At 39.6% G+C, this 23750-nt stretch overlaps 1 protein-coding gene across 4 annotated transcripts in view; it reads left to right on the top strand.

Moving 5' to 3' along the window:
• The window catches only part of KIAA0825 (KIAA0825 ortholog), a 244451-nt gene extending 234268 nt beyond the window's left edge, over positions 1 to 10183 (top strand). For all 4 annotated transcript variants that reach the window (XM_064439457.1, XM_064439456.1, XM_064439458.1 and 1 more), the window contains one exon: positions 9275 to 10183. In XM_064439457.1, coding sequence (XP_064295527.1) covers positions 9275 to 9389 — 115 coding nt within the window. In that variant the 3' untranslated portion in view covers positions 9390 to 10183. The remainder of the gene's footprint in view (positions 1 to 9274) is intronic.
• Positions 10184 to 23750: the final 13567 nt, after the last annotated feature.

Raw genomic sequence — 23750 nt, 5'->3', positions numbered from 1 at the left:
GGATTATATTACTCCCGTAATAACCTGTCTTTTCAAAATATTCATCTTTCTATGCCATCAGAGTAGCCCCTTCTTAACAAATGGAGGAAGTTTCTTGTTGACAAAATATGAATTTTTTATATTCCTAAGCCACAAAGCTGTCAAATTATCAAATATAATTTCTCAGCAGATATATCTTGTGTTTGTATTTACTGAACATACATATGCCACAGTAACCACATTTGAAAGCTTAATCCTTTAAAGTATTTACATTGGGTTTTCAACATTCATTACAGAAAGCCTTTGTAAACTGAAATAAAAAGGAGAGGGGTGAGGAGAGGGAACAACTAGTGCATGATCTGAAAAGCAGGATATTTCTAGTAGGTGCTTTTTTGGTTCTTAAGATCTACCATGTAACCATTTGCAGGTAAAGCTTACATTTACTAAATGGAAATGTTTGCAGCACCTGATCATACGATACATCCTTCTGTGAATTTGGGCCTCTTGATTTTCTTGAAAGATCATAGTGATGCTCAAAATAATTAAATTAATTTCATACGATGATTACCAAGTTATTTAAAATTATTGAAAATATTAAATCCTTTGATTATTCACCCCCAAGCACTTAGCTTTGGCATAGTGTTATTGACCCCATTCTTCCATAAAATCTGCCCTCTTGAATGCCTGCATCATCACTCTGTCACTTGCATGAGTAGATGTATATATATATGTGTATATAGAGGTATGCTATATGCATATATATTTGAAATATTAAATGCGTTTGCACAGTCAAGCATACAATGTTCTTAAATCAGGGAGTCAGATAAGCAACTTCATGCATGCACCAGAGGCTTTCGGGACCGTCTAAAGAAGAAATCAAAGAATGGGGGCAGGAGACAATCTGCAGGCAATAAGCACACGTGCTCTCAGCACAATTGTTTCTGTGATTGTCATTATAAGAAATTATCCATTGTGAATAAACTTCGCCTATGATTCTAAGCAGTTAGACTAAGAAAGAATGTGTTTTGGTCCCAATCTGAGTAAGGCACAAGTCCAACAAACTGAAACTGTATAAATTATTGTTATTAGGGTTTGGGATATTTTTTTTTGTTTAATTTATTTAAAAAGCAACAGCAAAAAATCAAAACAGTTTGTTCTAAACATAAAATACTTAACAGATACTTGGTTACCTGAAAAGCTGACAATATCAGCTTGGGCTAAAAAAAAATAATTGTGAAATAATTTAAAAAAAAAATCCACATTGAAATATTATTTTGAATAAAAACTTACATCATTTACTTATAAAAATATCAAAACCAAATGCTTTTACATTGGATTTATACTTAGGAGGCTCACCTTAATTAAAATTACTTGACAATGAACAGGTCATTTAAAATCTGTCCTGTTATTTGAGATCTTTCAGCCAAAATTTTTCACCAATTAGGATAAAAAGCCATATTTATCAAAATGCAGAGGAGTGGCAGGCGCCTTCCCTAACCCTGCCAGCTAAGGGAACGTGCCAGCTTCATCTTGCAAAAGCACTACAGTTCTGGGATTGTGCCCATATATCTATATTTCTATTGGCCTTTTATTCTTTGTGCATGTAATTCACCCCAGAATCCACTCAGGGGCAATAACAAGTCCCTGCTGAAGAAGACACCTTCCCCGCGACTGACAGGGGAGCGGTGGAAAGCGAGTGGGACAAGGTTTGGGACACAGGCAGCCTTATGGGAATTTAGATGCCTTAGTCTGAGAGCAATATTAGTGGATTAGATCAGTGTGGGGAAAAAAAAATCAGAATTTTGTGATTTCTCTCTTTTGTGTCCCTTTCTTACTTTAGGGTTTACGCAAACTAAAATCCCAGGTTGCTCTTGGAGTAAATATCTAGGTGCCCAAAAGTTCTGGTTTCGTTTCACCCTAGCTGTGCTCATCTACTGACAGCTTGCCACTCTCAGAAGTGTATAATTAGTCTTCTGTTAACTGTTTAGTACATTCCATTTTCTCTATCAGTCTGTATTGTTATCATTTATTAATTAGAAGTGTCATATATATACATGTATACGTATATGCATACGCATATATATGTTTTCTCACCCAAGTTGGAAACACTAACCAAACCTTTACTAAGAGCATCTTTCCATTTTTGACACACTAACTATGAGATCAACATTATTATAAATGGTGCTGGACCTAGAGCAGTGGTATACAAGTGTATAAAACAAGAAATCTCAGAAAACGGAAAATAAAATTAAAGAGGCATCCTGCTGCTGCAGAAACGTAACAAACCGGACTATCTTCAGAATAAAATATGGTGACAGCTTCAACAAAGCTGGGTCAGTATGAGCATAATCCTGTCAAATGTCCATTATTTAAAGCTATGCAGTTAAAAAAGTGTTGTAAGAATGCCCTGAAAAATGGAAATTTAACTTAATGATTTTTTTAGAAGAACCAACTGAAATGTTGAGAGTATAGATCTTTTCCCATTTTCTACCGTGTTAGAATTATGAACCAAAAAGTTTAAATTAAAAAAAGATCTAAGAGAAAGGCTTCATCCTGTTGCAATATGTTCCCGCTGTCTGCAGCTAATGGCTTGGTGTCTGTGAGGCTTGATTCAGTGGTTTTCAAAGATGTGGGACAGCAAACACCAATAACAGGGAGGCTGGGTAAATACTACCTCTCCTTTCTTATTGCAGATGGAAAGCTTCGAAAATTTTTGCTGTGTGCCTTCCGCTGCCCTTGACAACATCCTTCATAGCTGTGTTCTTGCCCTGGAAAAGGGTCTTTCATCATTTTATTCCAACACTTGTGAAGCTTCTATTTCAGTTCAGAACTTCTTAAATATCCTTCTAATGTCTTAACTTCATAGCTGGGACAGGTTAACCTGTGAGTCAGAGCTCTGTTCTCTTCTCTTCTTATGACATACTTTCTAAAATGTTTCCCATGTACTGATTTCTTCAGCACAGCGAAACACTCTCTCTTCTTTTGGTTTGCTCTTTGGAAGCAGGAGCATAACTCTGTTGATCCCTTATTGTTGTATCGTCCTTTAATTTTTTCCCCTCACTCCCCTTCTTGTGGCATATAGATAATTGAAAAAACTAACAATTTTCGTAGCATCTTCCTCCATGTCCTCTAGGAAATAAATGAATTTATTTTATTGATCAGGAAAATTCTGTGAGGGCTTTTTTCATGCTGTTTGTGTATACGTAAGAGAGAGGAATTTGGAAAAATTATACTGAAATTTTCAGTTTTGATTTTTTTTCTGAATATGATGTAGGACACTGATTTTCACACAGATTGTCCTGAAATCAATATAACTTTTCACTACAGAGGGATATTTTGTATTTCGGATGAAGAAAGGCAAGTGAACTGTTTTGCACTAGGTAGACATAGAGGTGTTGTCCCTGTTGGTGTGATTTCGGCGTGAATATCACCACCAGAACCTTTACATGCACTGCATTGTTCCTCTGGGTCTTGTTCAATAGTGCAGTACTTGCGCATTTGATGGCTGCCCACACAACCTCTTTTTTATGTCCTTCAGGGGAGTATCTGTTTAGTAGATGGATTAAAGAGAGATCAAAAAAATCTGAGACAATTACTACACAAACGATTGAAAAAAAGCAGATTTTTTTGAATGGTTAATATTTAAGGAGTAAAAATGTTAATCACAGTCTTAATTAAATAATTTTAACAAAATGCAATCTGATTAAACTACCGGAGACTTCCCTTTTAACTTAACATTACCATTGGAAAAATAAAACGTTGCCCCACATAGAATCTGAAAGATTTCTGAGGGCTTGAGATTACGGACAAACATTAGATTTAGCTAGCTGTCTAACATTGATGTAAAATGCATTTCATGGTCTATGATTTCTCATGTTATAAAAAGTGTGTTTACAACTGAAATATGAAGTGAAACTTACAGAGATGTATATTCTCCTATTACTTAAAAATGGCAAACAAGATTTCTTGTCTCATGGTGAAGCGTAACATGCTACACATTGATAAAACAATTGTTTCCCTGCCTGCAAGAGCTTAGTCCACAGCTGTGTCTCTCATGAACTTCAGGAAGCAAAAAGGTAATTCATTAAAATGAATTACCATGTGCTGGTAGCAAGTTGTTATATTTTATTTAACTGCATGATTTCTCTACCTATTGCAGCTCAGTGTAGAGAACACTAATGACTTTATTGGCAGTATTCTAATACATGTAAGTGCACAAATTTATTTTGGATTAAAAATCCAGAAAACCTGCACCTATTAAACAATGGGATGAATTTAATCTCAATTTCTTAAAGTTGCATGAATTACTATTGCTTTCTTTTGCCTCCTTCAGCGTATAGAGTTATTTATAAATACATGCATTTAGACAGAAGTTTGACAATCACAGCAAAACAGTTTATTGAAGAAACTGAAGGCGAATATGTGGAAAAGAATTTCCAGGCAAATTACGTGGTACGACTCTTAAATCACGTTAACATAAAAGGGAATGTAAGTCAAGTTTAAGCACCTTTTCTGTGTTCTTTTCCCACTCTTGCCTTCTTACATAATACTTGGCAAAAAAAAGACCTTCTCCACTTGTGCTCACTGTTATCAAAATTGCTCTTGAAAATAATGTGTCTGTAAAGCTTTCCAGTGGTAATTCACCACATTAAAAATAGATAAGCTTAAGAGCTTGCGGTGCTTGAAGTCTGAATATTTACCCATGTTAGGATGTTTGAATGGCACTGCGTCTGATTTAGATTAGATGTCAATTATGTTATCTTCTTAGCTCAGTATCAAATACATTGCTATTTTTTGATACATGGCAACTATTAAGTATAGCTATTATTCAATATGGAAATGCGTATTTTCAGCTGTCTAATGTACAGCTGTACAGTTAATGTTTCATCATTTGCCAACATTTCCCTACAAGAGGATCTGAGATATTAGCTTTTCCATAGGAAATAACAATGGTGTCATTGGTTTTGTGGTTTTTTCTTCCTTCCACAGAGTTTTGTGTGATGTAAAGTTCTTCAAGACGTTAAGAGATGCAACAGATAGATAACAAAATACTGCATAAGCACTATAGCAATTAAAAAAAAAAAACTCTATAAATTTATATTAGAGTGACGCCTCCTGTAAACTGTTCACTTTTTAGGCATTGTTTTTTTATAAACTTTAGAAAAGGGCATGGTTGGGCTCACAGATAATACAGATAAGGAGATTTTTCAAAGTTCAAAATACACCTGAGTTGAAAAGTATTCTCACATTTTATTTCAGTTTTGTTAATGTTTATTCTTGCTTGCAACTCTTCACGATTTTCCCCTCTAATTTTTACACAGTTGTTATAACTAATGAACTGTAACAAAACAAATTTGGTAACTGATCAAAAAGGCTCTGTTAAACTTATTAATGAAACTTTTAAGACGTGGCAATCTGCTACAGGTAGAATCTGCGTCACTTACAGTAATGCCTCTATGCATACTACTGTGTGTGTTTTATTTTTGATTTAATACACTACTGCTTTGGTATCAACTGCATATACTTCCTTTTGATCTGTACAAGCACCTCAATGGTAATACATAGTCCCTATTATGGTTTTTTAAAAGTGCTTTCATAGGAATATATCCACAATTTTAAAAATAGATGCAATAGCGCAAGATGCAAGAAAATCAAAATAACAAATGCATCACCGTGTATTAAATCCAGCCCTGCTAAAATATCCAGCATGCTTTTTAACAGATGCACAGATTTTTCTCTGCATCTTTGCAAGCACATTTACTGTTCTTTACCTTTTATAATTCAGTATAGTGGAGAGGTCAAAGTACCTCAAAACGCAGTCCTGCACACCCGTTTATGTAAATGGGTGCATCGGTGCTCATTATGAGCTGGGACGGCACCTGCACGTCGCTAAGGATGAGCTGGAACCACTGGATGTTCCTGAGGCACTGAATACTTCTCCCCTTGCACTCTGCTACCTTGTGGATGTGCAAGCCAGGACTTCTTCTCTTGCCCCTTATTTATGAGGAGAAACAGAAGCCCTGCCAGTGCTAGTTATGCGCTTTGACCTCATGATCTGAGGTCTAGGCTGACCAGCAGAAAACTTCAGTGATTCCTGTATTTATCTCTGCTGACACCTTTTGCTGTATCTATCTGAAAAAATATACTCCTAGGGCTTTTTTTTTCCCTTGATCAGCCCCATGCAACACAGAGAGGAACGGTATGCAGAGGAAGCTTTTTAGGCAATTCGCTTCAGGTGCACACCACGTGTCATTTACAATTCTTGATATATCAGCATATTTTGAAAACATATTTCAAATGTTTAATTCTGTAAATACGTGAGTAATATTGGCCTGAAAACATGAAACGCTACCCTAAAGATTGCAAAGGTGATGGCATTTTATTCTAAACGTATGCTTTCTTTTAAATATGAAGAATATGCCAAAAATTGGGCTTTCTGGACACTCTGACTCCTCTTATTACGCTTATATGAACTCTAAGCAAAATGTAGATGATGATATGATGGATTGGTTCAAATAATTCCAGTACCCTTTTGAAATGCTGATTTTATTTCATCTTCCAAGATATAGCCAGACTAAAATAAAATATATGCCACCTATGCATTTGGAAATTTTCTCTAAGAGCTACGCTACTAACAATTTGAAGCAACAGGGGCGTGCAGTTGGCTGTTCCACTGAGGAAGCTTGCATTTCGAAAGTAATTCACGATGGTAATTTCATTCACATTCACGTTACTTGAACTGGCTAGTTGGATTTGTACCAATTACTATTGCCAAAACAATTGTCACACATTTTAGATATGCTAGTAAAAACATGCTCCATTCTGGACAAATTTTTGAATAGTAAATGTTGACTCTTTTTCTGCTTGAACACAAACACCTGATTTCTCATCCCATTTACAGCAGCGAAGCTATGTTGTGGCCTTCTCGCTTACTGCCCAGTGGTCTTCTGAAAAACAACACTGTCCCCAGACTTTAAGCGTAAGAGTGGAAAGATTTCCACATTAGATGAGGGACCAGGTGTTTGTCAAGCTCATTTCATAGATCTTTAATTCATGGATAATGTTAAGCGAATGCATAGAAGACTTTCTTATCCTCATTGGACCTGCTTAAATGCTTTAAAAATAGACTACTTTTTGATAAAATGATAATGTAATGTATTAGTAATAACTTGTTATAAAGTGAACACTAAAGAATGTCCAAACTGGATGACATTGAAGATTTTTACCAACACTAATGTTTAAGATTCAGTGAAATGTGCTGACAAGTATGAAGTCACTATCTTTAAAAGGAATCTGCTGATTTATTGTTAAGCTTCCATTAGCCAAGACTGCTAGATTTCTGTGTTATACCTACAGCAATAACTGTTTTGAATGTATCCTGTTTAGCATTTTCAGTTGTCGTTCCTCTAAGCAAACAGCTCCTCTACTTAAAAATATGCAACAAATCAAATTAATTGAAATGAATCAATTTGGCTGGTAAAGTGGTGTTTTGGAATGACTCTGAGGACCATGAATTCAAATTAAGGCTTGCACGACTTCTTCCTAGGTTTGAAGAGGCTCCTTGGTACATTAGGAAAAGGAAGAAGGGAAACCAGTCACCCTGTTTGGCAGCATTCACCCGGGGTGCTTGTGCTGAGGGCTCATATCGCCAGATTTCATGAACGTATCATAAACCAGACAATGAAGCAGGCAGGCATAATAGCAATTAATTGTACGGAATGTTAATATTCAGATAAGGTTAAGTATTATAGTTGTCACGTATGAGTGGAATAGTAGGAAGTTAATTATTGCAAACCTTTGATCACGGACTTACACTGTTTATAATTTTATTCATAGTATGCTTTCCTTGTTCCGATACTTCTTCACTCCAGGCAGTAATGTGGGTTGTCAGATTCAGTTCTTAAGGTAAAGGTATGATGGATATATGCTAATTTATACATGTTCATTGAATACATTTTTCCTAACTGTATCTTAACGATCAGATTGTACTACAGAGCAGTCGTTCTTTTTCTGGTTTAGGTAAGCTTTAAAATAGTTACAAAAAGTGCTCATCATGTTCCACTGCCAATGACGACTGTCCTCGTTTTGCAAATACGATGAATGCAGTATACTCTTCTCACCATCCTGTATTGCATTTGATTTATTTACCAATCTAAACTTGTATATGGCTTCTGGGTTTTGCAGCCTGCACGAGTACCTAACAAGGGTGAGGCAGGATTAAAGTATTGCTCCTGATATTAGTTTCCTTAAAAGCATGCTTTGTTCTGCTGCTCCTCTACACGTCTCCTACTTTACAGGATCATCCTGTGGCTCATTTATAATCTACTGGATTTAATACTTGAAAATATGATTTCTGTACTCAGTAGTCATGCCTTACCTTTTGTCTTCAGCTGGTCTGAACTAGGAGCCTACACGTTATTATCTACTTAGAACAGAAAGAGATTAATATTAAAGGGATATCAAACTCTTAAATATCCACAAAATCTGTAAAAGAGATGGAGCCACATTACTGAGCATTATGTACGCATAATTAGAATGATACAAAGTTTAGCTGACTATGTATCAGCACTATTTCTGCATTTATTATCCTGATTTTCTGCAAGAGAATGCTGTGTGACTCTTAAGGTTTTATATTTAATTGACTACTAAAGAAAAGCAAAATCACCTTCATGTTCTTTTTCAGTTTTTCAGTTTTAATGGTATTAGGACTTTATCCTAAATTAGAATGGAGTATTCACATGGATAAAGGGAAGAATCTGATAAGTTATTTCTTGGTGTGATAGGTATACCTGATGGTTAAAGAAACAAAGAGCCATCCAGTTTTGTGGTATTTTGTAATATAGGATTGCCACTGCAAGAGAACGGCGACCATTCACATTAAATATTTGGGTTGGACACCATGTGGTATTTGAGTTTTCACTGCAAACTTACGAGTGTTGAGAGCATCTGCTTAACTTCCGAAACACTTGTTATCTCTTCCGCTTTTTCTCTGCTAGTTTTACAAGGCTTCCACCTCTACCAATGTGTGCGACAGAAAAAGAAAGCACTATCAGAGTAACTGTAAGAATTTGTGGTAGTTTTGACAATTTGTATCAACTGCCTCACGGCCGTGCCAGTTCTGCAGGGCGAGATTTTTGGGGCTTGTGTTCTGTGTGATTCACTGATCTCAACTGCTGTGCCCCACTATTGGGGCAGGCCAAGGAAGTGACAGTAACGAGTTTTGTATTGACTTGCTTATCTTAAACACTGGTTTAAAACACATTAAAAGATCAATAAAAAGTTCTTTTCCTTTCAGGTGGGAGATGAAAGAAGGTGCAGATCTTGAAGACGAGGAGAAAGTTATGGTGGAACACTTTAAAAATGTTTATTTGACACAGAGCACTCCTACCTCAGAGGATAAAGAAGAATAATTACCTTGACAGGTTTCGGGTAGCACCTTTTTTCTGAATTCAACATGATTAACTTAATGGCTTAGTTATAAGTGACAGGACTAGAAAGCTCAGGAATATATATCTTGAGTAGGAGTTTTAAGCTAAAGAACGTTCCCCTGTTATTGTCTAGTCACCCCATCCAGGCAGCAATTGTTCACACATGCATAAGGCGAGCAACAGTATGTGAAAATGTCAATGTCTCAAACCAAGGAGGGTGTATCTCGGTACTGCGGAGGCACATACCTCAATGCCAGACCAAGAACGGTTTCAGAAGTATAAAACTCTCTCTGAAAATAAAGCCACTTCGGACACGTGCTGTGCTATGCTTCCATCGACCCCTTCGGAGTCAAGTCAGCCCACCCCCGGCTAGTGTCACCCAAGGACCTTTTCTCTCCCTTGGTGCTTGTGTTCTTGTTAGTCCTGCCATTAAATCACGCAAAATGTATGAAAAAGAACAGGTATAGGCCATAGGTCCACAGTCCTTTGTGAGTTTCTCTGGGATGAGCATGCCTGGCCATTATTCCCACGTAAAAGTGCGTCGGCTTTATTGGCTTCACAAATCCTAACTTAACATGCAGTGTATGTTATGGCTTAAAAGACACATTATAGGGAAACTTGTTAGCAGCTTTTAAAGTTTTGAGAAGCATCTTTTTATTGAAAAGAATTGTTCACAGGCATTGCTCAAAGGACTATCTTAACAGTGAACTGAGAAGTGAAATGATAAAGAATGTAATATTTATTTCTGATAGAGTAAAATTTCATTTTCAAAGTAACCCCTGATACTCAGATTTTCCGCTATTAAATGTTTTTCTTTTCAGTAAAGTTTCTTCCTCAAAGGCTAAAAATAGCTGAGTTAGACAGGTGGCTATTGTGACAACGTCTTATATACAGAAGGTGCAGTTCATATTTCCTTAGCTCTACAGAAATACCATCATCTTTCTATCTGTTTCTTGCATTGGAAGTCCAAGGGAACTATTTCCTCTGCCTGATGACGGAGGCTGGCAAGGTCTTGCTAAGGCTGCAGTCTGAGCTGCAGCTACTCCTGTCCCCACCACATCTTCTCGCAGATGCTATTATGGACATAACTCAGACCGCTTGAATAGGAGGAAGGCATGTTTTTTTCCTTAGTTCAGCAGCATCAAGGGTAACCACAACACTAACGCTGCTGTAGGGTCTAATGTGAAATGCAGTTTTTCCTTCTCTTAATTGCTCTTAATTGCTCTTTTTTTTTATCATACATATAAAATACCAGACCATTTAAAATGAAAATGGGGACCACTGCATCCTACAAATCTCCAAAGATCTTGTTACAACTCTGCATCAACAAAAGGGCTGTGAGGCACCGGTGCTTCAAAAATGCTAAAAATTCTATTTAAAGAATAAAAAAGACTTTTTTTTCTCTGCTGCTGATATAGTCATTTCAGATCATAAAGGCGTGATGAAGTGTAAAAACAATTTTTCTTTGCTTTGTATTTCAACTTTGAAGATCAGTTGTGGTCTTAAAGCTTAAAGCATGGGTACAGGGATTGCCTGCGAGAGCAGGTATGGTATTCTGGCAAACGAGGCACACGTGCTCCAAGCCATGCTAATAATGTGTTAGCGCACGTGGAAGCTGGAGTTCAGAATATTCTTTCCTATTTTGTCAAAATCTATTGTACATAATTAACTTTTTGTATAGTCATATAAAGTGGATTTCTGTCTATATGCGGTGAAACTGACCGAAATACTTGTGAAAAAGCTCCCCTTCTGGGAAACACTTGTTCCGAATAGGATAAACTTAGCAAGTGAAATAAGCTAAACCAGAATAAAAACCCTCACTTACTCTGAAACAGAAATGTCCAAATGGGGACTTATTCCAAACTGGTTATTATCCTTTAAATTCACAGCACACCTGATTCTGGAATAACCTGTAAACAGTAATTAAAAAAAAAGAATAATTGAAAAAAGAAAAAAAAAAATTCTTCATGCCCCTTTGTCCCTCCTCTCCCTGCCAAATTAATTCAGCAGTAACCCACTGGGTAGCACTGAGACAATTTTGTCTTTCTAAGTGAGAGTATATTTATAACCTTTACCAATGTGGAGCTGACAAGACAGAGCAAGCAAGCTGAATAAAAGCTGAACCTTTGCACAATATTTTATTTGGATATTTTTTGTATCTGAACCTCTCTCTCTATATACGGCTTTTAGAGTGTCTGAATGCAAGCTTATGTGTGTTTGAAGCTGAACTTGTCCCTCAGACCTCTCTGAGAAATAGCAGGGCTCGGTTTGTTGGCAGGGTAGCGATCCTATTAACTGACCTTCAGCGTATAAAAGAAACATCATCTTGGCAACATCATTTACGCTAAATAGATGCTTTTGCAACATTCACATGTGTTCAGTAAAATTACAGTAATAACAAGAGTTGTAAAACTAAGATTGCTAAATAACATACCATTAATTTATCAAGGCTGCTTAGGTTAAGCTTAAACCCTTAATTGAAGAAAAATGAAAGACACTTGAAAGAGCTGATCGTTTTTACACTGTAAGGTGTGTAAAATCAGGAGTACTTGTATAAAAGATTGCTGCTTTCTTTGGCTTCTCTTAATAAAACAAAAGTTCTATAGCCTTAAAAAGTTCTGCTGATTCTAAAATTGATTTAAGATTAATTTCATTTTGGAGAGTAATGGGTTCATAAAGCTGCAATGTTTTGCTTTTGTATTTTATGCCCCGGCTCTTTGACACTACCTGTTGATCCAAGAATGTCTCACATTTACATTTAGCCTCAATAAATGGAGGCAACGGGAGCCAGATCTGCTGCCTGCAGCGTGGGCTCTGCAAACTGACCATGTTAACTGCTCCTGGAAAGGCGGTCAAAGATAAGGATTAAAGTCTGTAGTGTACAGCAGACCTCTCTGAATGGGCAAAAGCTGTCCTCATGGGCTCAGCCGAGTCAGCTTAAAAGGCAATTATTATATTTATAGAACTGAATTGGATCAGATAGCACAAACTAGGTAACTATGCATTGTCACCAATGCTTACACTTAATTCTCATTTAACGTTTTCGTATGCTTAGCTCGTTTTGTGAAATGGGCTTAACTGGGAGACTCCATGGCATGGAATATCTCTAATTACATTTATTTAGTATCCACTTCATAGTGCCCCAAATCTTAACATCTTGCTACAGTTGAAATGCAGTTAATAAAATTAGAAGCAGGGCAAAACTGAGATAGCATTAATAGTAATGAAACTGGAGAAAGAGGCAGGAGAGAGAGAATTTTGGGAAAAGGCAGGCATTAAGACATATCCCTGCCTTTTAGTGACTGCTGTCCTGACAAACTGTCCCGCAGATCATGCTTTATTCCAGGAGAGAGCTTTTGTAGAGACCACAGGTAAGAAAGCTATTTGTTCTGGAAGTATGCATGGCGGCAAATGGATGTTCTCTAATTCATCTCTACATCCTCACAGCAGTGCAAGGTAGGCATGAGGCTGGCTTCTTCCAATTAGCTTCCTCTGACAGAAACATTCCGTTTCCCTCTCAGCTGGGAGGTCCTCACAAAGTACTACTGAGTCTTACCTACAGTAAGATACCAATTATATGCTGATATAAAACTATTTAGTGGAACTCCTTAAAAATATGTGGCTCATTTTTTGTGGCAGACACTATTCAAACTTCCAGAGCAATAGTCGAAAGACTGAGGAATTAGACCCATTCCCCACGAAATGAGAGAGCAACTTGATGGCATCGGGGACAATTCTGAACGAGCATATGGATCTTGAGGAGGCCCCGGGTGGTGCAAAGCCGCTTCTCTGTAGTAACTGTCCATGTTGTCAACAGTGTCAAGAGTGGAAGAAGAAGCTCTAAAACTATTTTAAGTGTAAGGCCCAGAAAATGGGCAAGGGTGAGCTTGCGTTTTCCTCTACCTTTGCACTCCAACACTTGGGAAGCAGACTAAACCGACAGACATTGCCAGGCAGGCAGTACACAAAAAGCATGCACAGTCTTGAGCAGGCTGGGCATCGCTGAAGGCCTTCTAATACCCATCAGTAAAATGACAAAGGGGCCAGATTATTCCTCTCTAGCAACAGCATTTGAGAATATACTGTTAGCTATTACTGCAGCAAGTGATCAATGATATAGAGCTGGCAAAACACACTAAAAAGCAAGGAACATGCAAACAAGCAAAAATAAATCCAAACCCTTTTTTCTTTTTCCTGAAAAAAATTATTCTCTAACAAGTGGCTCAGGAAGAACTGGCAATTACCAAGACCTAAGTGATCATCTGAATTAAGATTGTATGTCTACATTTAGTAGACAACAATCCCTAAGTTTACAAGGAGCCACTCAAGTCATAGCTAGCACAAATCTGATGACTACCAGATCGAGCCCTTCAGATCCATGACCGATTCAGTGGTTAGTAGGTTGCAATCACCTCTGAGGAGATACTTTATAATATCTGCTACTGAAGAAAGTGCTTTAATGTTAAAATAGATCATTATCCAGTTTCTGCAGTAAATCCCGTCTCCAACAGAAAACAGTCTCAGTGTCTACACACTGAGCCGCATCCATTCTCCACCTAGAAATGAGGCAACGAGCCACATAATGGTGATCCTGTTCAACAGCTATGATCTTCTCCAGTACTAGCTCAAAGAGCACACGTCTGCCACGACAGACGCAGGTTTCAACCTTGGTTCAAGGTGGTGGTTTGCTGCAACAGCACATAACTTTTGTCTTTTTCTTTTCAGGACAGCTTTTTAAATAATTAATCTCAGCTCTCCCAACAAATAAATACATTGATTAAAATCACTCTTGTAAAACAAGCACTCGGTCATTAGAAAACACCTGATGAATTATTACCAATGTATCCATGCGTGTTCCTTCAGATAACTGTTAATGACACGGTCATACATATTTTGTCCCTAGATGAATTTACTAGAGGACAGAAATATAGTTACACAAGCAACTTTGGTAAATTTGTAATTACCTAATATCCAACTACTTTACTTTTTTGTCCCATAATCTGTGTTTTCTATGTAAAAAGTCTAATAACTTTTGGATATTTGGTCTCCTTAAAGAAACAGGTTCACACAGCTCTTCACGTGTCATCCTGACTCTGTTTTGTTTTCCACCTCAATATTGTCTTCCAGGCATCCTTGAAAAACTTAGTGGTGAATGTTTGTTATCATTTAGAATGTGGGTACTGCTGGCACCCAGTTATACGTGGGTAGATAATTCATTTTCTAGACTAACTGTCATATAGACTTAAAACAGTATAGGTCCTAGATGGGCAATTATTTCAGGTTTAGAGTTGTCTGAACGCTTTTGCTCCTGATGTTCCACATGCATTTTGTAGTATCTATGTGTTTCCATTGTTCTAAGATACCTGTGTTACCTGGGATAGCGGGAGCTACGTGTATGCATTGCTGTTTGTGAGTTATTTCAGGTTTTTTTACTTAAACTGATGTGTTTTCGCCCAGGTTGTATTTCCTTTATGTACTCTGAACTCGTAATTTACACCTGGAAATTCATAGCACATCTGTGTTCACAACCTACAAGCACAGATTTACTTATCAATAAAGCCTATGCTTTCTCAAATTTGATACAGAGTCTTAGAGACCAAGAATTTAATACATATAAACTTCAAACCAACCATCTGCAAGGTTATCATTCAAGAAATGCAGTAGTCATTTCCACTTGGAATTTTACCTCTCTGTATATTCCAGAAATTACACCTTTAAGGAGTTGTTTGCTTATGTTCTGGACTCTTTATTGGTATCTTCCATTCTAGATAATAAAGGTGACCTAAATGGGTTTTATTATATAGATTAAGATTACGCTTTCCCATTAGAGAATGGAACGAATATTGGCGAGGTAAGAGGTTGAAATGGCAGGTGGTTTTTGTTCTGGCGTATGGGCTAGCAAACAGATCACTTTCCACAGTAAACCAGATGTGGCTTTGGGAATGAAATAAAGTTGGCAGGAATCCGACCTGCAGGTACGTATTACCTTCAGGAAATTGATGGCTGAGCATGTGCCATGAAGAATTTCTTCCGAGGCAAAAGGACTAGGCCTCTTCAAACAGCAACAGTTTCTATGCCAGTTAAGCCTCCCAAATTTCACACAAGCCCATCCACTTCATGAATGGACAGATTGATGGAGGTTGTTGCATTCATGCAACGCAAACGTGTAACGTTAATCATCTGGCCTCCTCTTCTCTCCAGACAAATAATTAACCAGAGCATGGTACGCTGTTCTGTATTTCCGACAACTACCCAGGGTCCTGATCAACGTTACTGAGCAACATCGTACCCCTACCAGACTTGGGTATCGGAGCACCCAACTCCACACTAATGAGCCAGACAGGGTGGTTTAGTTTTTTGTGTTTCAAAGGTGCTGTATATGCCTGGTGCGGTTCACAGAATCACAGACTCCCAGCCTGGTGGGGGCTGGCAGGGCCCTCTGGAGCTCACCCCGTCCCACCCCTGCTGGAGCAGGCACCCCCAGAGCAGGGGCACAGGGCCGCGTCCAGGCGGGGGGCGAATGTCCCCAGGGAAGGGACCCCACAGCCTCCCTGGGCAGCCTGTGCCCCTGCTCTGGCACACACCATTGGTGGTTCTTGGATTTGTGAACCAACACCGACTAGTCGTGCGACCCTTTGATTTTCACTCCCCCCGCGTCTCACCCTTCCCCAGTGTAGCCTGAGCTGCCAGTTTTATGATCATTCCTGCTGTTTCCAGGTGAGGCTGTGACGACACCTTGCGCAGCGGTGCACAAAACACATACAAAGCGATTAACTGCCTCCAAGAGCATCCAGTGCCTAGTAGTGAGACACTTTGGATTAAAGCTTTTGCATTTTAACCCTTTTCTCTTTGACATTTGGGCAGACCTCCAGCCTGACCAGCTTCAAGGTGAGACATCATACCTACTTGTTCTGTAGGAGACTGGTAGCTTGGTTTTGTTTTGCTTCAAGGGGAGGAGAGGAAGGGATTGTTTGTTTACTGTTATGTTTATGTGGTTATGTTAATTCTGTTGTTCGTTGCTGTTTTGGTTTTTTCCCATCTGGACTGCTGACTGGTCAATACAGGGTGGTTACAATCCACTTAAGTAGGCTGGGCACTGATGTAGTCGCAGTAGCTGCCAGTAGCAGCAGTGATTTGTAAGTTCAGTCTCTGCAAAAAGCACCTATCGTGGCAACAGGCACTAGAGGACTTAATTCTGTCCGAATCTTTCTGCTAAAATGGCCTGTCATCAACATGATTTCTTAGTTGAGCTTTGTCAGGTCTCTCCCTCATAACCATAGTATTCCTTCTATGGTTAGAAGTGGGAAGAACAGAATAAAAATGCTGGTTATCTTATGTGCTGTGCCTTTTTAGGGATCTCATTTTTCCAACTCGAGATCCAAGAGGTGCGCTTAAACTACATAACGGAAAAGGTACATGTATTTGCTTTTCCATTTCATGTGTACACGAGTTGTTTAGATGACAGTTGTACAATTTTTTTAAAAAGTTATATAATACCCTGGAGCAGTCATCTGCTCTCACATGCATAATTTATTCAAAAATCAGTTGTGGAGTTGAGGGATTGATAGTTTGGAACAGAAAAATTATAGGTATGCTAAGTACGTTCTTGCAAAAATAAATCACGCAATCATATATTGAGATCCAATATTTCAAAATTCAAAGTACAATTAAATTGTTTGCACATGTAACAGCAGTGGAATAACTTTGCAAGGTTTACATCGTAAACCCATATATCTAGAGAGTAAATAGAAGAACACAGACCATAAAGTTCTGTCAATAGCATTGCTTTCAATCTTTGTTTCATTCCACCAAAACTTTTCATACCAGTCTGGCATTTTTTTGAACAACTATATACGGGACCAAAGAATTAGGAGTGGTAACTTGAAATATAGATCATATATATTTAATCTTTACAACAAATGCAAGAGCAGTACGTGAAAAACAAAGACATAACAGACTGTAAAAACTCTCGAGAACATGTAATGAAGCATAAGAGTGAATGTCACGACAGATTTATGTATGTTCTAGTTTCAGCAAAAACTGCTGAAGACAAATTTGAGAATATTTGTGTATCATACTTTTGGCACAATAGCAGGAACCAAAATAAATTATCCAGGAATAAGACGTAAGAAACAGATTCAGGGTGTAAACAGCAAGCCGAATGAGAATTCTGAATTAAAGAAAACTTTCAAGCCAAAAGCAAGAGAGGTTTTTCAGCCTTGCAGAGCACTCAAGAATAATGTTGGTTTTTCATGATTTTTCAGTATTTCACTTTTTTTTTTTAAGTTTCTAATTTAATTCTTGTGAAAAGTGTTTCTCAGAAGGTAACACATCTTTGTCAGGAAAGCGAACATATTTTTATTTTTCATGAAATGCATTCTCTGTATTTATGCACCATACATGGTACACAAAAAGCCTGTGCCATTGATGTCAAGCCAAAAGAACAAATGAAAAGAAACTACAAAGGGAATTCTAAAGAGATTTTTTTTCTCTCTCTCTCCCACTATCTTTTCTTTTGGGCTTAGTCTCAGAAGGAATTTCTGTGTCCCAACAGACATGGGATAACTTTTCCCAAGAATCACACATCCTAAAGGTTGCTGTTTTTAAATGCAGACGCTAGATGACAAGGCTATACTTTTTTTTAAAAAAAAAATAATAATCTGGTAATTACAGCTGTCATTGACAAAAAAGTCTTTAGGTTTAAAAAAATTAGTATCTTTCTTAGCTCCGTGTGTGACAAGAGCTTGGCTGAGGTTGCTCAGGCCTCTATTGTGCACATCCTTTTGGCATTAAATAATATCTTGTGATTTTCACAAGCCGCTGACAGGAGATGGTCAGTAGGACAGAGCAGAAGCACAATGAATTTTTTTATGTGATTATTCTCTACCCTGATAACCCTTGGCATCTTTTTGTCACAGCAAATGACTCCTAAACTGGACCGCATCCTTCAGTTTGAGGATTCAGTCCGAAGCTCAGGTGGTGTAAGCAGACCGCTTCACATTTATTGCAAATGCAAATCCAACCCGTGTAAAATGAAAGCGATCGGTCTCAGCCTACCTGGGCGCTCCTGTTGCGAACTGCATTTGCGAGGTTTAGCGTGCCCTTAACCAGCAGTAACCAGACTGGGAACTAAGGATGTTAATACTTCACGCTGTCAGGTGCCGAGGGCAGAAGCACAGGTGCTTCGGAAGCAGGGGCTGCGGTGTTCTACCAGCACTGAACCACAGGAGGATTTAGCAACTGCTTATGAAAGTTGCATTGCAGGATAGCTATTAAAATCAGACATCCTACTTGCTACAATCATCTATCAGCTGCTTCTAAAATCCTGCCCACCTTCTGTGTGTCATCTGGAGGAGATAGAGTTTTAATTGTGAGCGGGTGGTATAAAAAAAAAATAGAAAAAAAAGACAAGGCGCCTTCTGTCATTCCAAATTTCTTGTCCTGTCTTGCTTTATGTTTCAGTGCCTTTGTGCCAGCTGAAGTTTTGCAGGCAGCATTTAAAAAGGCAAAAAATATAAATAAAATCAATAGAAACAAATAAAATCTAGGATGACAAAGAGCAACCATAAAGAATGTACTGCAGAGAACAGGGATTAAAAATACTGCATTTTGCAGCTTTTTCCCTTTTATGCTTTGACTCTTTTCTCACCTAAGATTCAAATAATTCCTAGTTTCCTTGGTATCCATTACCAAACTCCCTCTTTGTCTGTTTATGCTACATTTATAGTTATGACCTGAAGAGTTACTTCCCTGTTTCCACCAAGCTACCGTATTAAACAGCAGAAGCTTGCGTTTTGGGGTTCAAATAGGTTTCATTCATATTTTCATTCAGCTTTTCTGTTCCATTTTTTGAGTTGATGAGACTTGACATTTTTTTCAGCCATTTGAAGTAAGCCTCGTTAAAGCAGTACTTATGTTACTGTAATAAGAACTGTCTTCAGACCATGATCACTTGTCATAGACACTACAAATATTTGGTTCCCCTGGTGTGCTCCTCTTTAGATATGATGATGAAGTCTTAAAATAACTTCTCCCATGTTCGATACAGTTCTTTTGAGTTACATTTTTTGCCTCTAAATTAAAAAAAAAAAAAAGTATTTTCATACTGACAGCACTGCACATTTCATGCTCCGTCATGCAGACTGCAGCCCTCGGTGAGAACAGCTTCTCTCCTCTCCGTGCCGCAGGCAGACGCTTGCAGAGCCACACGCCCAGGTCGGTGCCTCCTTCATCAGTCGGCTGGCCGGCTTATCACACCTTCCCGGGCCATCCCAGGCCTCCTCTTTCCGAGGTATTATTAGTTTAGTGGCTTTCTTGAAAGTCTCTGGGTCCTGTTTCTGAGTTTCTTTTTTTTTTCCCCTCTCTGTGCCGTTTTCATGCAGTGGCGCCGCTACTTCACATGAGTAGCTGTTGACAATTTTTCTCTTTGAAACTCCCTCGCTTTCAAATTCAATTTCCTAATTGTTTCATGGGAAAGGAACAGAGTCTCTGGCCTTTGTTTTATTATTTATGTTTTGGGAAGGAAAAAACAAAGGCATGGTAACAGAAAGGACTCCTTTAGGGATCAAGTACAGGCAAACACATGATAGATGTCTAGTTCATACTAGAAAAAAAGAGAAATGCCTCTCTGCTGCAGATCCGTGACCATCTGACTGTTGGCTTAACCATCGTGGCAAGACACAGACAATCAGGTCTCGGCGAGGTCTTCAAGAAATCTTAATGTCCCTGAAAGAGACCTCTTTCCTCCTCATTTACCCCAACTGAGTCCATAGCAAAGGTTTTCTGTTCCTTCCGTGCCTGACTTTGAACTTTGTGCTGTTAAATGTCATCCAATTTTTCTCACTCTAGTCCAGATCACTTCTTGTAACACCTTTCAACTTACTGTCATCTGCAAATTTCACAGATGCACATCCAATTCTTATCTCTGTCTCATTAATGACTATATTGCACATATTATGTCCAAACGCTAATCACTGTCCCCAGAGAGTGTTCCTGCTCACTCTTCTCCTACCCGATAACTGCCTTTCAGCTCAGGCCTCTGCAGTCTCCCCCTCAGCTGCTCCACATCCACCTTACCAGGTAAATCTGAATTACCATCATCCCCACCTTCAGTAATACTCCCCATGGGGCACCGTATCAGATCCTTTACCCCAGTTTAGATGCATCAGAGTGGTGATTTACTCGTGGAAGAGCCTGCAATCATATTGGAATGACGTGATCTGCTCTCGGTAGCACCATGCCGCTACTTACTACACTTTCTATTCATATCTATATTTACAAGTGTGTCAAAACCTGGTCTAACTCTGCATGGTACTGAGTAACCAGGCACTCTTAAGGGGAGTCATCCCATCTGGGTACGAGTTTGTGCAATTCACCTAATGTGGAAAGAATTTATGCAAAAAGGATGGTTTTTTTCTAAGCAGTTTTAACCCCTCCATGTTCCCTATGCTTCCTTTACAGCCATGGAGGCTATCTAGATTTGAAGGACAACATAAAAAATGCTGAATCCACCCATCAGTTTTAACTAGGTCTGTAACCTCCTACGGACTCGAGACACGCTGGCAGTCATTAACACCATGCAGCCCAAGACAGTTTTAATTACATGACCACACACTCTTTCCTACAGAGGACTGTTGCTTCCTGCGCCACACGGGATGAATAGTGCTATCGTAATAACCAACAGTTCAATGCCTTGTCTTCCTTATGTTCTTTGAAATGCAGCTCCATTTACCAGATGTGCATAAACCCCTAGTTTTTGGAGATATTTTAGGGGACTTGTTTCTATTGCATCTGAGAGTTTCAAACTTTAATTTACCTTCACATAATCTACATAAGTAAATGATGATTTTGCTTATTGGGGACTGAAATGAAGGAAAAGCAGTTTTGATAATCTTGGATGCTCAACTGAAAATAACGCAGACCTGACTTTTAACACATCTGAAGTTCTACAGCACCTTGTGCAGGCAAATCCGTCCATTTCAGATGCAACTATGAACACTTAATACATCTGAAAACTGAACTCAAGGACCTTAGTGGGCATTCAACAAGCAATAAGTAGGGAGGTCTAGAACACCGGGCCCCAGTAACACATCTGTAGCCATCTATGAATGTTACAGCATTATGAGAGATACAAGACTGAAGAAGAAAACACAGATTTTGGAAAAGAATCAAAGCACTGCACAGTAAGCAGGCAGGTTAGTATTGCTGCTAGTATTAGCCTATTACTGGTATTACTGTAGATCACAGAAGTCTATGAAGACACCAAAACTCGACGGTGCTACGTGCAAACGGAAGATAAAAGCTCAGCTTCCAGCACAGGACTATTGACTACACACTACTGCTGTTTCCTCTTCACTGCTGATATTTGGAATTTTGGGGTCAGCCCTCTAATGAGACTTGAGACCTCCCTTTTCAACCAGCTACCTCTTTGTAATACGAAGAGCTTCAACTATATGAGCAATAGTTCTTTGCTGATCGGAAACCACTACTCACCCCCTCAGACCTGCCTCGTTTTTATAAACTTCTCCTTGAATCCTTCCCTGGATCTGTAATTATAAAGAGCTGTATCAAGATAGGCACATTTTTTAGCCGTCTTGCTCACGCAAGCTACCCCTGAAACTCCTTCCTGATGCCTACATTCTACAGGTTCATTTTTGTTGTTGTTTGGATTTTGGTTTTTCTTTTCATTCAGCCTGTAGAAGGTGGAGAATGATAGTGAACCAGATGAAGAAATGGATCCAAATTAAAAATAACACAATAAAAAATACTGACTGCTGGTCTTAACCAGCTTGCCTTTGCAACCCAGCACTACTTGTGCAGAGAGACGGCATGAACTTTGAGTGAGAGGGAAGGGTTGCAATGCAGTTACCAGTGTTCATCAAACATTTCCCTCAATATCCTCCCCCAACCCTGAGTTCTTCGATTCTGCTACAGGTCACAGCCGGAGCTGGTGGGCTAGAGCTCAGTCACAGCACTGTACCATGGCATCCGTATGTCTCATCAAAAGACATCTAAGCACTGCTTTTTTCTAACAGGGGAAATGCAAGGAAAGGGAAGTCTCAGTACAAGTGGCTCAACTCAAAATGCCAAACATAATTTGTAAAATGTAAATAGACAAGTTCACCAAGATGTTATAATATCTTCTGCATTGAAGAAGGAAATTATTTCACTTATTCCTTCCTTGGGCGTTGCAGAAAGCCACTGAGAGCAAAACTTACAACCTTGCTGCTTTCGGCCATAATGGAGAGAGCAGCTGGGAGCAACCTGGATGAGAAATCATAGAATCATAGCATGCTGAGTTGGAAGGGACCCACAGGGATCATCGAGTCCAACTCCTGTCCCTGCACAGGGCAGCCCCAAATTCACACCGTGTCTCTAAGGGCCTTGTCCAGGGGCTTCTTGAATATTGCTAGGCTTGGTGCCGTGATGCCTCCCTGGGGAGCCTGTTCCAGGGCTCCACCACCCGCTGGGGGAAGAACCTTTAGGGATACCCTACCTAAAATGTTTTATCTCCTCCCATGCAGTCCTGCCCATGGCTCTGGTTCAGTGGATTTGGCTGTCTGGGATGATGGGGCAGCTGAGAGGCAGCGGAACATTTCAGTCGCGTGCATGGTATGCCGCCTATCTCGGTTGTCTGTGAGTCGGGAACGGCTCACAACCTTCCCGTGCCGCCAGAGCCATGAGCAGTGCAAGCCTCCACCGAGCACCTGTATAATGCAGGTTTTCAGCAGTCCAAATCTGGAAACATTTTCCAGATTGACCAAATCTGGAAATATTTTCAAGGGAGCAAGACCAGGCACCCCTGAAATGAAACTCAATGTGCTTCCTCTCGCTATGCCAGAGCAAGGATCTGCTCGTGGGGGTCAGTGTTTCAGTACAGGCCAACGCCACACTGTATTTCTGAAGATGGCCAAAACATCTGGCTTGGCTAATTTTGCCCCAGATATTTTCATTTTACCAATTCCTAAGCTATCAAAATGGAAACACGACCTTCCCAAGGAGCTGCACCAGCCCAAGGAGCGCCCGGGGTGGCAGGCCCGGGTGCCGTTACCCGCCGGGCCCGTGCCAGAGGCGCCCACCGCCCTCCCGCTCAGCCCTTCCTCAGCCATCGCCCCCCGGGCGGGGAAAGCAGGGCCCGGTGCTACACGGGGGGTTGTCTGAGCTCCTCAAAACCCGCTTCACCGGGGGAGACGCCGCGGCCTGACAGGCTTCACCTCCCCGTTTTGGTGGGGGGAGGCAGGGGACGAGGGGGGGAGGCAGGGGACGAGGACCCCGCTGCCGCGCCACAGCCGCCCCTTCTCGCCACGCTTCCGGGTTCCCTGGGCGTTGACGTCACCCGGAAGT

This window comes from Phalacrocorax carbo, chromosome Z, assembly GCF_963921805.1.
Source record: "Phalacrocorax carbo chromosome Z, bPhaCar2.1, whole genome shotgun sequence".
NCBI classification, from domain to species: Eukaryota; Metazoa; Chordata; class Aves; order Suliformes; family Phalacrocoracidae; genus Phalacrocorax; species Phalacrocorax carbo.
This window is presented reverse-complemented; position numbering and strand designations above follow the sequence as displayed.